Genomic DNA, 15,978 nt, shown 5'->3' on the forward strand with positions numbered 1-15,978 from the left:
TCAAGTTAGATTTAAACCTTACTGAAGTCGATTCAGTTCAAATTTCGAGTACAGACAAACAAAATCACAAACTGAATACTTCACAACAAATAACCCACAAACCGAACTGATAGACACTCTAAATCAGACAAGTTATATTTAACTTCCACCCTAATGTATATATGTTAAAAAATTGATCTGAAAATAACTAAAACTAAAATATGTTATTATATTTGATTATGTTAAGTATTATTATTATTCTTACATATAAATAATAGTCCCATATTATGACCTGTCCATGTCTTCCAAAACCACACCTCACCTTCTTGTTGGAGATCATCTTTGTGGTTCTCCATCTTTGCTTCCTTTCTTCAGCAACAATATATTCTTCAAACATAAACCCAAACCAAACCAATTGACACTCCTTTTATTAATTAAACACTCTTCTTTTTCTTCCACAAATTTCCCATCTTTTTTTCAAAGAAAATGAACAACAATTCAGAACTTGAAACCCCAATAAACAAAACTGCTTTTTGGTTGAATTCACTGTGAAAAGTAGAGCTGGTAATGAATGATCTTATCTTTATTATTATTGGTTTTCAATGAAATGCTTGATTTTATTTTTATTTTATTTTTTTGGCAGGAAAAGGAGTTATTTTTTGTTTTATTTTGTGGCTTGGGTTTGAATTTTAATTCTTTTTTTTATATATAAATGGGAACCAAAATCAAAGGAGTTATTAAAGGGTTCAAATTCATCTCCCAAATATTTGGTAACTTGTTTTTTTTTTTTTTTTTTTTTTTTGTAAATTCAAAATATAAGGGTGTTGACTTGTTGTTGTTCATATACATTGTGAAATTTGATGTGTGTTTTATACTTTAATATTATATAGTTATCAAGGAAAGAGAGATGGAGATTGGGTACCCAACTGATGTTAAGCATGTTGCTCATATTGGTTGGGATGGATCATCAGGCAATGCTCCATCTTGGGTAATTTTGTCATTTTACTTGTCTATTTTTATTTTTTAAAAGTTTCATACCCATTTTTTTTAAATATATTTTTGTAAAATATTTTAGATGACTGAATTCAAGACAACCCCTGATTTTGCTGCAACTTCTATTGGTAATTCTGGTTCTGCTTTGTCCACATGGTCTTCTCAAGGTATTTGACTGGAAACTTATTCTTTAATAAATATTTATTATGGTTTTGATCTTATTATTTGGTGAATATAACATGCTGATATGGATATAAAATTATAAACATAATACGCTAGAAATTAGGAATAAATTTAGTGGCCAATTATGGAATTATTCTGTTAAGAATTATAGCTATTAAGTTTCAGTTTAATAATCTAGATTAATGATATTCTTATAAAAACTGAAGATACCATATGTGTACTTTGTGGTTGAGTTCAGTTTCGAAAAACAAACGTACCCAATAATATCCCTACGATATCCCATCTCAAAATAGTTTTTTTTTACAAATAACCGAAAGTACTAGTAATAGTAATCAATGTTAAAGAGATTTCACGGGTTTGGAGAAGTTTCTTGAAGTGAATGATAGATTTTGTCCATGATAGTTTAAACTTCTTGTACCATTAGAAACATGACTTGTACTACTAAAAAAGGTGACTTGTACCATTTGGGAAATTGGGGATTACCTAAGATTCTTAGCTTCATTGAGATTTGGCTTTATATGTCACAAGACCTTTTTGCTTTTAAAACACATGAACACACACATGATATATCCAAACATGTTCTTGAAAGCAATAATATTTTTGTCTGATCCCAAAGTCATGTTCTTTTTTTTTTATGTCTATAATAGATTAATTGACAATTAAGAGACATCATTTCAATGATTTTGGCATAATCTAGTCTATAAAGACATTACAAACTGCTTTATGAGTTGTTTGCATTTTTTAGATTGAATTATATCATGCAAAAAAGGAATATACTTAATTTCTTATTTCACACGAAAAGGTCCCTCGGCCTAGTTTTTATTATATTAAAGTAGCTAAACTTTCTAGAAATAAATGTACCTCTGAAAATGTTGAAGATAGTAATGTGGATTATTATGACATGTGAAGTTCAAAGTGTGTCAAGATGCTAATGTGGATTATTCTTATTTGTTTTTATATAAGATACTATTAACTTTTAATTTACTATCGCCAAAAGTTGATGTTTTAGTGTCCCATGTTAGCATGACTTCAAAGTGCATAAAAAACCTGCTATTAGCTTTCACGTATGTAATGATTGTGCTAGTGACTAACGATTATCATTAAATACACAACATTGTGTACTTAAAAATACTTTTAGGGACATTAATATCTAAAATAGGGTTGAGGAATTTTCGTGTAAAACGAGCAAATATGTTGATTTTTTTAGTATATTAGTTGTTTATTTATGGGCATTGTATGAATCCAGAATAATACTGATATTAGTTTTGTGTTTGTTTTGTCTGTAGATTTTGGAGAAGCAATGGGAAGAAGGCCAACGGATGACACACTTAATGATCTACCACCAGTAGACCTTCCTAATATACCGAAAAAACAAAAACGTAGAAAGTCAAAATCAACATGTTCCCCAAAGTCAACCCCGTCATCAAAGTCATCATCTCGAGCCACAAAGGTGAAAGCTAGCACGGAGACTATGTAAAGTGACCCTACAAACATAAAACATTTGACAACCAACATTGTTGAAACATAACGAACATATATATGGTGTGAGAAGAAAGTTAAAAATGGCATGAAAGAAGTGAAGCATAAGGGTGTATCTTTCATGACCTTTAATTGGTGGGAGAACATTTGACGACCTACTTTTCTTGCAATTTATTTTCCTCTTTCTTCTTTTTTTTTTACTTATTATTTTTGTATTTTATATTAAAATTTTGTCTCCTATGGGAATGCACAACAAGGAATCAACATGTACAAAGTTGGATTCTTCGGTTGTGATGTTGGAAAAACTAATCTAGCTTTTGGAAATGATAACATGCTATTTGTTTGTATGTATCAAAACCACCATTTTCTCTAGTGGACCAAGCATCCAACTTTGACTGTGACAACAATATTGCTAAATCTACAAAAGACTAATTTTCTTTAGAAATCGAAAGTATGAGTTTTTGAAAAAATAGCCTGGATTTTTTTTTTTACTTTGGCCTTGAAATATTGAGCCGCCCTTGTTATTCAACCATTGTTAGACTGAGGGTAGTGGGGGTGGACGGGGGGCGTGGATCACGTGGCCGCCGCACACACCACTACCCCCTGCCGTGGACGGGGCCGCGAACGGCCTAAGTGGACCGGACAACGGGGCTTGAACAAGAACAACTGGTTGGGCATGGGTTGGATAAAAACTTGGGGGGTGGATCAATCAAGCCCCACTACACCCTATGAGGCTTGATCCAGGGACTTGATCACGTGCCACGTCAGCGCCTACGTGTCGTAAATGTATTGGATCACTTGAGGCATGATCCATGGTCACTGTCGCAACCCAGTGACGGACTCACACTAAACCAACTGGGTTCACGGGTAACTCGTTAATTTTAAAAAATTACGTAGAAGTGATATATAAGATTTTTAATGAATCAATAACAATTATAAATGTGAAGCCATAGTAACAAAGTAACAAGTTCAATGTTGGTATCGTGGTAAAAGCTAAACATGAACTTCTCCTTTGTGAAAGGTCACATGTTCGGTTTCGTTATTGCTATTTTTTAGTTTTCGTCGATAGCGCTTTAAAATTGTAAAAAAAAATATAAAAGCCCTCCCTCCCAGACACGACTTGCAAACGGAAAATCCCAATTGCGCTTCATAATTTCACGGCCTCACAGTTCAGACCTTCAGCAAATTTGCCATCACAAGTGCAGCCCTGGGCCTTCACCATCTCCCGGACGACCTGTCCTGTGGCACCTGCCGGCTGCCGACCTCATTCGCTGCAGTTTCATACTTTTAGGGCTTCACACGGTCACTCTCCTGCTAATACATTTGTACCAAAAGGACAAAAGGTAAACCTGAATTACTTGATGATAGAAATGGCAATATTTCAGGCTATTTTTATGCTTGGTTGAATTTTTGTTGGTATCTGCTTGTTCTCTGAAACTAATGTCACATGATATCAATACTTTGATTATTCTAGTCGTTGTCATTATCATCATCGTACTCAGTATATCCCACCAATAGCAAATTTATTGGTGTAGACAGCCTTACCTCTACCCTTTAGGAATAGAGAGGCTGCTTCCGGTGAGACCCCCGGCTCGATAGTAGTTTTGTATCAAGCCTTGGACATAAGACCCATAACACTCAACCATCAGGACACCGCCAATTGGTGCATGTACCCTTGTTTTTCGGCTATCAGCGTCACCACATAATGGTCTAATTAACTTTCCGCCGCTTTTAACGTTATTTTCACGAGATTAATAAAATAACGTCAAAATTAGTGCAATTTCACTTTTGCCCACCCGAGGGTTCACACATATATACATTTTATGCGCCCACCGCAAGCATGCCAATTGATTATTCTAGTCAAAGTAGTCAGATTTCTAATCCAAAATTGACATGATATCTGTCGAAGGTCAAGAACTATGTTACTATTAGCTCATCTTTTTTAAACCAACCTACCTAGACCCAAAGGTATGAAGATGAAGACAATGTTGGGTTTATGTGGAGCTTTGGTAACCGACCCTAGAAACCGATCAAATTCAACTATCATTATTCAGTGAAATTACACACATTTTGTAACGTAATATTAAACATGCAAATATGAACCATAAGAATATATAGCAATTTTGTTCTTATAAAACATATATCAAATATCCTACGGTGAGAAATCTACCAATACTATTAAAACAAAACTATTATTTCACATGTCATTCAACTAGAGTAACCAACTAATATTATTACCATCTATAGAATTACTAAGAAAGTTACAGTTGTAACTTTAAATGTTGTATTAAATGAGATTTTAAAATATTTATGAATTATTAAATTTTATTGATCATTATTTATATCTTATGAATATGTTATTAAGATATTATTAAATTTAACTTTTTTGTTTATTTTTTTAATCACCCGTGTATTAAACGAGCTATATCCTAGTAAAGGACAAAAGTAAAAAAGACATAACTAGCTAAACGAGTTACCGTTGTCTTAAATCAAAATAGAAGGATGAAAAGTAGAAATATGAAGTTAAGTGTGATTAAAATTATTACCAAATTGCATAATACAAATCTAAAGAATATAACTTTCATTGTGATCTTCTAGTCGATCAATATCACTATTTACCACACATGGATCTCTTAATTAGAGATAATATACAAGACAATAAATGAGATTTATAAGTAATTTTTTTTCCTAATAATCATATATCCTATTATATCTCCCAGTCGAAGTGGGAGGTTCACGCATACTAAGATTGGAACAGAAGTCTTTAAATAAATGAACAATGCATGAGATAGACTCTTCGTAAAAGTATCAACCTAACTCTGCTGTACTTTTTCTTGATCAAAATCAATATCTAACTTTATGAGTTTGGTTCTATGACATTGAACCAGATTCCCTAGCAAGTAAATAAAACTACAATGTCACACTAGATTAGTACAGTGTAACACCAAAACCAAAAGCGGAATATGTCGGGGCGATAAATTGATTGCTCAAAGCATCATAGCAATGATAGAAGTGGCAATATAATTATTTTAAATTATTAAAATCAAATCATCACATTATAAAATTCAGATAAAACATACGATAACAATTTAGCATATTTATAAATTTAAGTATAAAGGTATCACTAAGTGATCTTCAATCTTAAACAATAATAACCCGCAACATGTATAAAATAAATTTTGATCAACACGAATATTAGTGAGTAATTATAAGAGCTTATATAGTATATATTGTAAAAATACTAATCACGTGTCATTGTGAGAATCTAATATAAACGAAATGCATAGTGTTTTGATACCACTTGCTTTTCCGGATGAGGATCAATGAACTCGATATTGATCTACGAAACCGAAAACACACGGAGTTTGTTTCAGTGTGTTTTGGTATTAATCGATGAACGAAAACGAACGATTAAGAACACAAGATGTAAATAATAACTCGTTGTAGCTCAAATTTCATTTTGGCAAAGTTTCATTACAATTTGAATCTTGTAAAAATGTGTTCTAGCTAACTAACAAACATGAACCTATTTATACTACGAGACATTCGTACAGAAACATCACATTCATTACATGCATGCTTTAAACCCAATCCTCATTCGCTAATATACCAACCCTCATTCGCTAACTCCTGCTTCTTTCCATTCGCCATCTTTGGCTTCTCATGCGTTAGTCCTTGACTTCCACATTCGTTAGTCCTTGCATGCATGCTCATTTGTTAGACTTTGATCTCTCATTCTTCATCCTTGCACATTCTTTATCTTTTGCATCTTATACAAAGACAAAGCGACCCGTCAATTCAAATCCCAGCACTTGTCACATTTCTTGTACTAACAGACCCCCCCCCCCCGGTTCTTGACAATTGCTGGAGATCATTAAGCTTGATTCTTTGTCACTTTCAGTTTGTCTTCACGCGTGTCTTTATACAGGTAATGCCAAGCAGACAATGCACTAACACATAGTCTGACTGAAATAAACAGTAGTCTATTCCCGTTCTAATTGGCACAAAACCAAAAAACTCGGGGTTGCGTTTGTGTTTGCGTTAGACTTTCCACCATCAACAATTAAAAATAACAAACAAGTAGCATGTAGCAATTTAGCATATATAGCATGACAATTTATAACAAGACAACACACATTGACAATAGCATGAATCGTAATTGAATTGTAAAATATGAAATAAGTATATGATAAAAATTGCTAGTCGCTAGTCGCGCGGTGGGGAAAGGACTAGCGATTAATCGATATTAAATGGATTGGACTTTAATGTATAATTTTCAGTTATATATATACACGCACATATTTTTATATGTAATTTTCAATTTTATACATACACAGACACATTTTGGCTAGAAATTGGTTGGAATCTCGTTGGAAATCGCAAATTTTTCTGAATCCTGCCGAAAACCGCTAACTTTGGTTGGAATCTCGGCGGAAACCGCTGATTTTGGCCCGAAACTCATCAGAAAAAGCCGATCATGTCCGATTAATCCTGGTTTTGGCCGGATTTGACCATTGACCGATTAATTGGCAGACTAGCCTAAAAGTAATCAGTGAAGTGAGGACTAGCGATTAATTGGCGCCTAGTCGGAATTTTTGCCTGTCGCGCCCCAAAACACAGCCTAGGAGTGTGACCCTTAATGTTGGTACCACAAGTGTAAATAAATCAGAGTTACATTATTTTAGCGGAAGACTTATAAAACTTGTGGATTAAAGTTTTAAATATTTACATAAACAAAAGTCGGGATTAAAAAATTTCCGATCTAAGTTATAAAGATTACTTATTTTATAGCTACAAAAACTACCATTATATGTATTCAAGTTTACAAAAGAAAATCCGAGCCATCGGATATATAATAGCACTTCGACGTTCCAAGCGCTATCGTTGTTCATCTGCAAAATGTAAATAAAATACGTCAGCAACGAATGCTGGTGAACACACTGATGCAAAAACATTTTCTTTTACTTTATTACCCCTCGAGACTACGCCTGCCTCGGCCCATCGTGGCTTAGGAATAACAAAGTTAAATAACACAATTATAAACTCAAGTCTCTACTCTAGGTCACCTCAGCAAGCACCGCAGCGTTCGACTTAGTTAAGTACCCGTAAATATACACAATGATCGTACTTCCCGCGGGAAAGCGTCCTACGATCAGGGTGGTGCGATGTGCCCATCGCGTAGTACCACCTATGTAAGGATCCAGACATACGTATACCACAGCCTGAGGGCTAGGTTTATACTTTCATTTATAATGGTTTTAGAACACGTACTTCCTTGTAAACAATTTTCATATAACATGTTTGACTCGTTTAAAAACAAGTTTATAAAAGTTTTGGGGGCGTATTCACCTTATCGCTTTGGGATTGGCTTCAAACACCGTCCGAGGGTCTTTCCCTTGCTATCTTGCACCTATAGTACGAGTATAACCGTTTGTTAGTCGGATATACAATCTGTAACACCCCGACCGATGGCGGATTATACATCGGGGCGCCACATATTGTTTCATTACTCGTGACACTATTTGGTGTCAATATTTATTAATACACATTTATCGCGCACGCGCAACGCAATCACAAGATAACATAAATCAATATATTAAAATTCAAAATATTCAATTAACATAAACTTGTCTCGTTACATTTTAATCTAGGTACAAAATAAAAGCAAACATCCTATGTGTCCTCAAGCTCCGAATGCAGCTACTGCGAACCTGAACATGTGTTAAAATAAAACGTCAACACTTGCGTGTCGGTGAGAAATCAAGTTTAATAGATAATAATAGATAACAATAATCACTGCGCGCAACACGTGTATGTCTGGTGTTTAACAAGGGTGTAATCAGATTGTGATCAAGCCTAAATAGATCATAGCTCATAGTTCAATCCGTGCTCCCAATTGAGCACAAAAACAAGAAATCATCTGTGCATGTGTAAACAAAAGAAAACCGTAAACGATAGGTCTCCCGTGTTCATCTAATGGATCCATGAAAACTTCGGAATAGGCCGAACAAAGCGGTTAATGATACACACATACAAATAAACAGCCAAGTAAACGTCCTCAACACATGGGATACTGCGCGACTAAAGTTCATAAACAAGTTTAAGACTCAAGTTTGTACGAACACATGAACATCCCAAAACATTAAAAATAAAAAGGGATTAGGTACGAGATTACTCACTTGATAAACGGTGCGATGAAAGATTCAACTCTTAAACAAGCAAAGTTAACCTATAATTAAGATTATTGGTTTAACGATTGGTTTTAAGTCTTGAATATATGTAACCATTATTAATATGTAAATCAAATTATTATATATTATATGTTACCGGAAATCCGGGCAGAAGAGAGGAGAATACGGAGGCAGAGAGAGGAGGCGGCTGAGGACAACGGCAGAGAGCAAAGAAAGATAATAAGTGTTTGTGTGTGTAGTGTTAAGAAAATAGCATTATTATTTATAGGGAAACCTTAGGGAACACAATCCCTAGAAAAGGGGAAAAGATCTCCAAAAAGTAAAAGATTCCAAAAGCAAAAGATAACAAAAGATATGGCAGCTGTAGGGGACAAGGGAAAAGCTGACAGGTAACAGTAAAAAGCATGGGAGGGTCAGATAAAGGTACTGGTCAATGCATGGAAAAGCAGATCTCAAAAGATAATGTCAGTCACTTTTTCTGTCAACCAATAGGGTTGGTGCGCATGCTGCGCCGAAAGTGGCTTTTCAGACATAAGATAGGTCAGGTCAACAGCACAGAAGATAAGACATCACAAAAGTAAACGGCTGGATTAAACAGAAAGACTCAAAGGGGTTAGCGCGAGAAGGCTCGAGCGCGCGAGCGCGAAGGCAGACACAGAAGGTCAAGAGTGCGCGAGCGCGAAGGCAGACAGAACCAACCTTAGCGCGCCGCGGGAAGAACTACAATTCTAAGCGCGCCGCGGGAAGAACTTCAATTCTAAGCGCGTCGCGGGAAGAACTATAATCCTTAGCGCGCTGCGGGGACAGTTCGCCTCGCGTATCGCAGCAACAGACGGTCTTCACGCAGGCTTCCTTGTAAGGAGTCTGGCGCGTGGAGCTGCGCAGACATCCTTAGGCGGGAAGAAACAAAGGACAAAGAGTTAAGAGAAAAAGAGGGGTTCAAGGTTTAAGGGTTAAGCAGAGGGGCGTGACGGCGACAAGAGAGACAAGGAGGCGGGAAGGAAGGAAATTATTATTAGTAATATATATTTTAAATGTCAAGTTTTAAAAGAAAATAATTAAATTTTAAATCATAAAAAGAATCGGATCAAAAAACGGGTACCTGGGTCGGGTCGGATGGGGCAGATGTCACAGTCTCCCCTACTTTAAGAAATTTCGTCCCGAAATTTATCTCGAAGTAGGCTGCGCAGAGAACAGGTGCGGGTACTTGATCTTCATTTGATCTTCCCTTTCCCATGTAAACTCGGCTCCGCGCTTGGAATCCCAGCAAACTTTCACGATAGGGATGCGACTGCGCTTGGTTTGCTTTACCTCGCGATCCAAAATCTCAACAGGCTTCTCAACGAAATGCATGGATTCATTAACTTGAACTTCATCAAGTGGTATGTGAAGGTTCTCGTCAGCTAAACATTTCTTGAGATTGGATACATGGAACGTTGGATGCACATTGCTGAGCGCGGGCGGCAGGTCAAGTTTGTAGGCAACTTTTCCTACGCGCGCGAGAATCTTGAACGGACCAACATAACGAGGTGCAAGCTTACCTTTCTTCCCAAAGCGGACAACACCCTTCCAGGGCGACACTTTGAGGAGAACAAGATCACCAACTTGAAATTCGAGAGGCTTCCGCCTGCGATCTGCGTAACTCTTCTGTCGGCTTCTGGCAGTCAGCAGATGATCACGGATCTTGGCGATTTTATCGGTTGTCTCTTGAACTAGTTCGGGTCCTGTGATTTGTACTTCACCCACTTCGCTCCAACAAATCGGTGAGCGGCACTTTCGACCGTAAAGTGCTTCAAATGGGGCCATACCGATGCTGGAATGATAGCTTTTATTATAAGAGAACTTGATCAGAGGTAGGTGTAAATCCCAATTACCTCCAAAATCAAGAACACAAGATCGAAGCATATCCTCAAGGGTTTGGATGGTTCGCTCAGACTGTCCGTCAGTCTGAGGATGATATGCAGTACTCATGTCCAAGCGAGTTCCTAACGCAGATTGGAGAGATTTCCAAAAGCGAGATATAAAACGGCCATCGCGATCGGATATGATGCTCAAAGGAGTGCCATGACGGCAGACAATCTCCTTGACATAAAGCTGCGCAAGTTGTTCAACACGGTAGGTCTCACGAATGGGCAGAAAGTGAGCAGACTTAGTCAATCGATCCACTATTATCCAAATGCTATCATGTTTGCTTGCGGTCAAAGGTAACTTGGTGATAAAGTCCATCGCTATACTTTCCCATTTCCACGTAGGAATTTCTGGTTGTTCGAGCAAACCAGATGGGCGTTGATGTTCAGCTTTTACCTAAGAACAAGTCAGGCATTTAGCTACGAACACAGCAATATCCTTTTTCATGCCAGGCCACCAATAAGTAATGCGCAAATCCTTGTACATCTTATCAGCGCCAGGATGAATGGAATACCGAGTTTTGTGCGCTTCACTCAGTAGGACAGCACGAAGATTCTCATCACAAGGAATCCAGATACGATTGAGATAGCAGAGAATTCCACTCAGATTAGGGACAAAATGCGCTTCCGCGCCACACGCTAACTCGGCGCGAAGGTTGCCATTGCTGATGGATGCGCGCTGCGCGTCACGAATGCGCGATTCAAGGTTGCTTTGGATCGGCGCGAAGTGAAGCTGCGTGCGCGGCAAGATACAGTTAAGCTGGCTGGGTTTGCGGCTGAGCGCATCAGCTACAACATTAGCCTTCCCAGGGTGATATCGGATCTCACAATCGTAATCGCTGATGAGTTCGTTCCATCGGCGTTGTCTCATGTTAAGTTCCTTTTGATCAAAAATGTGCTGAAGGCTTTTATGGTCGGTGTAAATGATACACTTAGTACCATAAAGGTAGTGTCTCCAGATCTTCAAGGCAAATACAACTGCACCAAGTTCGAGATCGTGAGTCGTATAATTCTTTTCGTGAATCTTAAGTTGCCTTGACGCGTAAGCGATAACCTTGCCTCGTTGCATAAGAACACAACCGAGACCTTGATTGGAGGCATCGCAGTACACGACAAAATCATCATTACCCTCAGGTAGCGCAAGAACAGGAGCTTCACACAACAATCGCTTGAGCGTTAGAAAGGCTTCTTCTTGCTTCGAGCCCCAAATATACGGTTTGCCTTTGTGCGTTAATGCTGTTAAAGGCAACGCGATCTTTGAGAAGTTCGAAATAAATCGCCGGTAGTAACCAGCTAAGCCCAAAAAGGAACGGATTTCGGTAGGAGTGGATGGCGTAATCCAGTTCTTGATTGCTTCAATCTTGGATGGGTCGACATGGATACCCATCTTGTTTACAACATGACCAAGAAACTGTACTTCATCCGACCAAAATTCACACTTGGAGAGCTTAGCATAGAGTTGCTCAGTTCGAAGCTTTTGCAACACCAACCGAAGATGTTGCTCATGCTCGGCCTTGGTCTTAGAATACACCAGAACATCATCGATAAACACGATTACAAATCGGTCCAAGAAAGGTCTACACACCCGATTCATTAGATCCATGAAAACAGCGGGTGCGTTGGTTAAACCGAAGGACATGACCAAGAATTCAAAATGGCCATAGCGAGTTCGAAAGGCAGTTTTAGGAATATCCTCATCGCGGATACGCAACTGGTGATAACCAGAACGGAGATCGATCTTGGAGAAACAAGAGGCACCTTGGAGTTGATCAAAGAGGTCGTCAATACGCGGTAAGGGATACCGGTTCTTAATGGTGAGCTTGTTCAACTCGCGGTAATCGATACACATGCGAAACGTACCATCTTTCTTTTTAACGAACAACACCGGAGCACCCCAGGGCGAAGAGCTAGGGCGAATGAATCCTTTAGCGGTCAACTCTTGAAGTTGGCTTGCCAATTCTTGCATTTCAGCGGGTGCAAGACGATAAGGAGATTTGGCTACGGGGGAAGCACCAGGGACAAGATCAACACGAAACTCGATTTCACGAGCGGGAGGGATACCAGGAAGATCATCGGGAAAAACTTCAGGGAAGTCACGCACAATAGGGATTTCGCGAAGTTTCTTCTTTCCTTCATCGGGTTTGACCACGTGGGCTAAGAATGCGATACATTTCTTCCGCAAGAGTCTTCGAGTTTCAGCGCAAGACATAAGTTTAAGACCGTTAGACGGTTTCTCGCCGTAGATATGAAGATCACCATTTTCTCGAGGGATGCGAATCAACTTCTTGGCGCAAATAACTTCAGCGCGGTTTTGCGAGAGCCAATCCATACCAATAATAACATCAAAACTTCCAAGAGGCATGGGGATGAGGTCGATCAGAAAATCGTTTTCGTTAAGGTTAAGCGTGCAATCTTTAATCACGGAGTTTATTAAAATAGTTTCACCATTAGCCAATTCAACTGAAAAGTTTTCGCTTAAGTTTATGCGCGGTCGCGCAAGTTTCTGCTCAAATGCGCGAGAAATAAAACTTCTATCGGCGCCAGTATCAAAGAGTATAGATGCATAATGTCCGTTAAGTAAAAATGTACCATTAACCACGTCGTTATTCGCTTGCGCTTGGTGCGCGGTTATGTTAAAAGCTCGTCCGCGCGCCACTTGGTTCGAAATTTGGTTAACTGGGTTCGCTTGCGTAATCTGAACTTGCAGTCTCGGGCACGCGTTCCGGAAATGACTGGGATCACCGTAGTTATAGCACGACCTGGGTCGTGGATTAGGGTATGTTGGTTGTGGGTTCTGCATGTAGGCTGGTGGTGTTTGCGCAGTTGGGTTGGCGGAAGGGACTCTACAGTACTCAGCAGAGTGGCCAACGCGGCCACATCGGTTACAATGTCGACACGGGACTTGGGTTGGATGGTGAAGTCTACAGGTTGGGCAAAAGGGTTGGTTTCCTGTGTAGGGTTTCTTAGTTGGCGGGGCAGGGAGTGCGGGATTGGTTAAGGCATAGTTATGGACTACAGGTGTTGGGTAGGTTGGCAGTGGGTTAGGAGCGTATACTGGAGGTTGGTAGGCGGGTTGCTGGACAATGGGCGGGTTGGTAAGCGCATAGGCTTTCCACCTGCGCTTGAGGTTGTTACGGTTTGAGGGTTCTGGTTTGGTTTCTGTTGGTTCTGAGACGGTCTTGGTGGGTTTGGTCTTCTCAGATCCCCGCAGGAACAGGGTTCCTGCTCTGACATGGTTGTCGCTGAGCACAGCGGCCAACTCGATGGCGTCAGAGAGGGTTGCTGGGTTCCTGGCCCATACAGAATCTTGAATTTCCATGGGGAGACCCCCAAGGAACTTCTCGATGGCTCGGCGGGAAGGGGTAACTAGGTGTGGGACAAGCAAGCTTAATTCATGGAAGCGCGTCGCGTACTCGCGCGCTTCACCACTGTACTGTTTAAGATTCCAAAATTCTTCCTCCTGGCGCTTTACTTCGTTGGGAGGGCAGAATTCTCGCGTCAGGAGATCCTTAAATTCCTCCCAGAGCATGCTAGAAGCAGTCTCTGCGCCACGCGCGTGAGCTACTCCGTTCCACCAAGTAAGCGCCCTTGATTCTAGGACACTTGAGGCGTATAAGGTTCGTCGGTCTGGAGGGCATTGGGTATGGAGGAAAGTGTTTTCAATTTTCTCGAGCCACTGGAGCATTACGGTGGCTCCTTCAAGTCCTGTGAATTTCGGAGGGTTACCCGCATTGAAGGATTTAATATTGTATCCGGAGGGGTTGGGTTTATTTTGGTTTAAGGCTTGGACTATTGCGGCGGCCATTTCCTGGGAACGTTGCTGCCTACGTCTGCGCGAGGCTTCTCTCCTCTGATGACGGCGAGATAGCGGAGGCATTCTATAAAAGTTTTAAATTTTGTTAATATCGTTTTAGCGCAAAGTACATCGTCATAAAGCTTGTTTCGCGAAGTTAGATACTATCAAATGTTGAAGTAAAAATAAAATGAATTTTAAATGCAGACTTAGTACAGGTAACAAATTCGAATTGAAAATCGACAATTCATGCATCACCATGACTTTCCGAATTCTCAATTTAAAATACGCGGGTAAACGAGTATTGAAGATTGACAATTCATGTATCACCATGACTTTTCAAATCTTCAATATAAATTATACAAGTAAACGAACATTGGAGATCGACAATTCATGTATCACCATGACTCTTCAACCTTCAATGTAAAAACATAAAGTAATGGGAATCGAAAGTCAACTATTCATGTATCACCATGACTTTTTGGATTTTCAATCCCCCACAAACGAATATGTAAATAAAGAAACAAATCGGAATTAACAGTAAAATTCGAAAGATCGTGGAAAACATAAAATCATACGCTGCGTATGCGCAAGCATATAAATAACGAGTAATTAACAATAAGCGCGCGAACATGAGATTTCTCTCATGCGCGAGAAGGGACTCTTAGGTATTCTAGGTCGTTACGTCTAACCACCTATCCTAAAATCACAGAGCTCTGATACCAATCTGTAACACCCCGACCGATGGCGGATTATACATCGGGGCGCCACATATTGTTTCATTACTCGTGACACTATTTGGTGTCAATATTTATTAATACACATTTATCGCGCACGCGCAACGCAATCACAAGATAACATAAATCAATATATTAAAATTCAAAATATTCAATTAACATAAACTTGTCTCGTTACATTTTAATCTAGGTCCAAAATAAAAGCAAACATCCTATGTGTCCTCAAGCTCCGAATGCAGCTACTGCGAACCTGAACATGTGTTAAAATAAAACGTCAACACTTGCGTGTCGGTGAGAAATCAAGTTTAATAGATAATAATAGATAACAATAATCACTGCGCGCAACACGTGTATGTCTGGTGTTTAACAAGGGTGTAATCAGATTGTGATCAAGCCTAAATAGATCATAGCTCATAGTTCAATCCGTGCTCCCAATTGAGCACAAAAACAAGAAATCATCTGTGCATGTGTAAACAAAAGAAAACCGTAAACGATAGGTCTCCCGTGTTCATCTAATGGATCCATGAAAACTTCGGAATAGGCCGAACAAAGCGGTTAATGATACACACATACAAATAAACAGCCAAGTAAACGTCCTCAACACATGGGATACTGCGCGACTAAAGTTCATAAACAAGTTTAAGACTCAAGTTTGTACGAACACATGAACATCCCAAAACATTAAAAATAAAAAGGGATTAGGTACGAGATTACTC

At 39.0% G+C, this 15,978-nt stretch overlaps 1 protein-coding gene across 1 annotated transcript; it reads left to right on the top strand.

The window, feature by feature from the left end:
• Positions 1-667: 667 nt before the first annotated feature.
• On the top strand, positions 668-2,913 carry LOC143556129 (CRIB domain-containing protein RIC10-like). The gene is made up of 4 exons (XM_077045545.1): positions 668-749; positions 870-967; positions 1,055-1,139; positions 2,442-2,913. The coding sequence occupies exons 1-4, from the start codon at positions 692-694 to the stop codon at positions 2,630-2,632; spliced, it is 432 nt and encodes a 143-aa protein (XP_076901660.1). The 5' UTR covers positions 668-691; the 3' UTR covers positions 2,633-2,913.
• The last annotated feature ends 13,065 nt before the right edge of the window (positions 2,914-15,978 follow it).

Source organism: Bidens hawaiensis, unplaced genomic scaffold (genome assembly GCF_021521415.1).
Source record: "Bidens hawaiensis isolate Kalapana, Puna unplaced genomic scaffold, B.hawaiensis_p1.1 tig00018482_1, whole genome shotgun sequence".
Taxonomy (NCBI): domain Eukaryota; kingdom Viridiplantae; phylum Streptophyta; class Magnoliopsida; order Asterales; family Asteraceae; genus Bidens; species Bidens hawaiensis.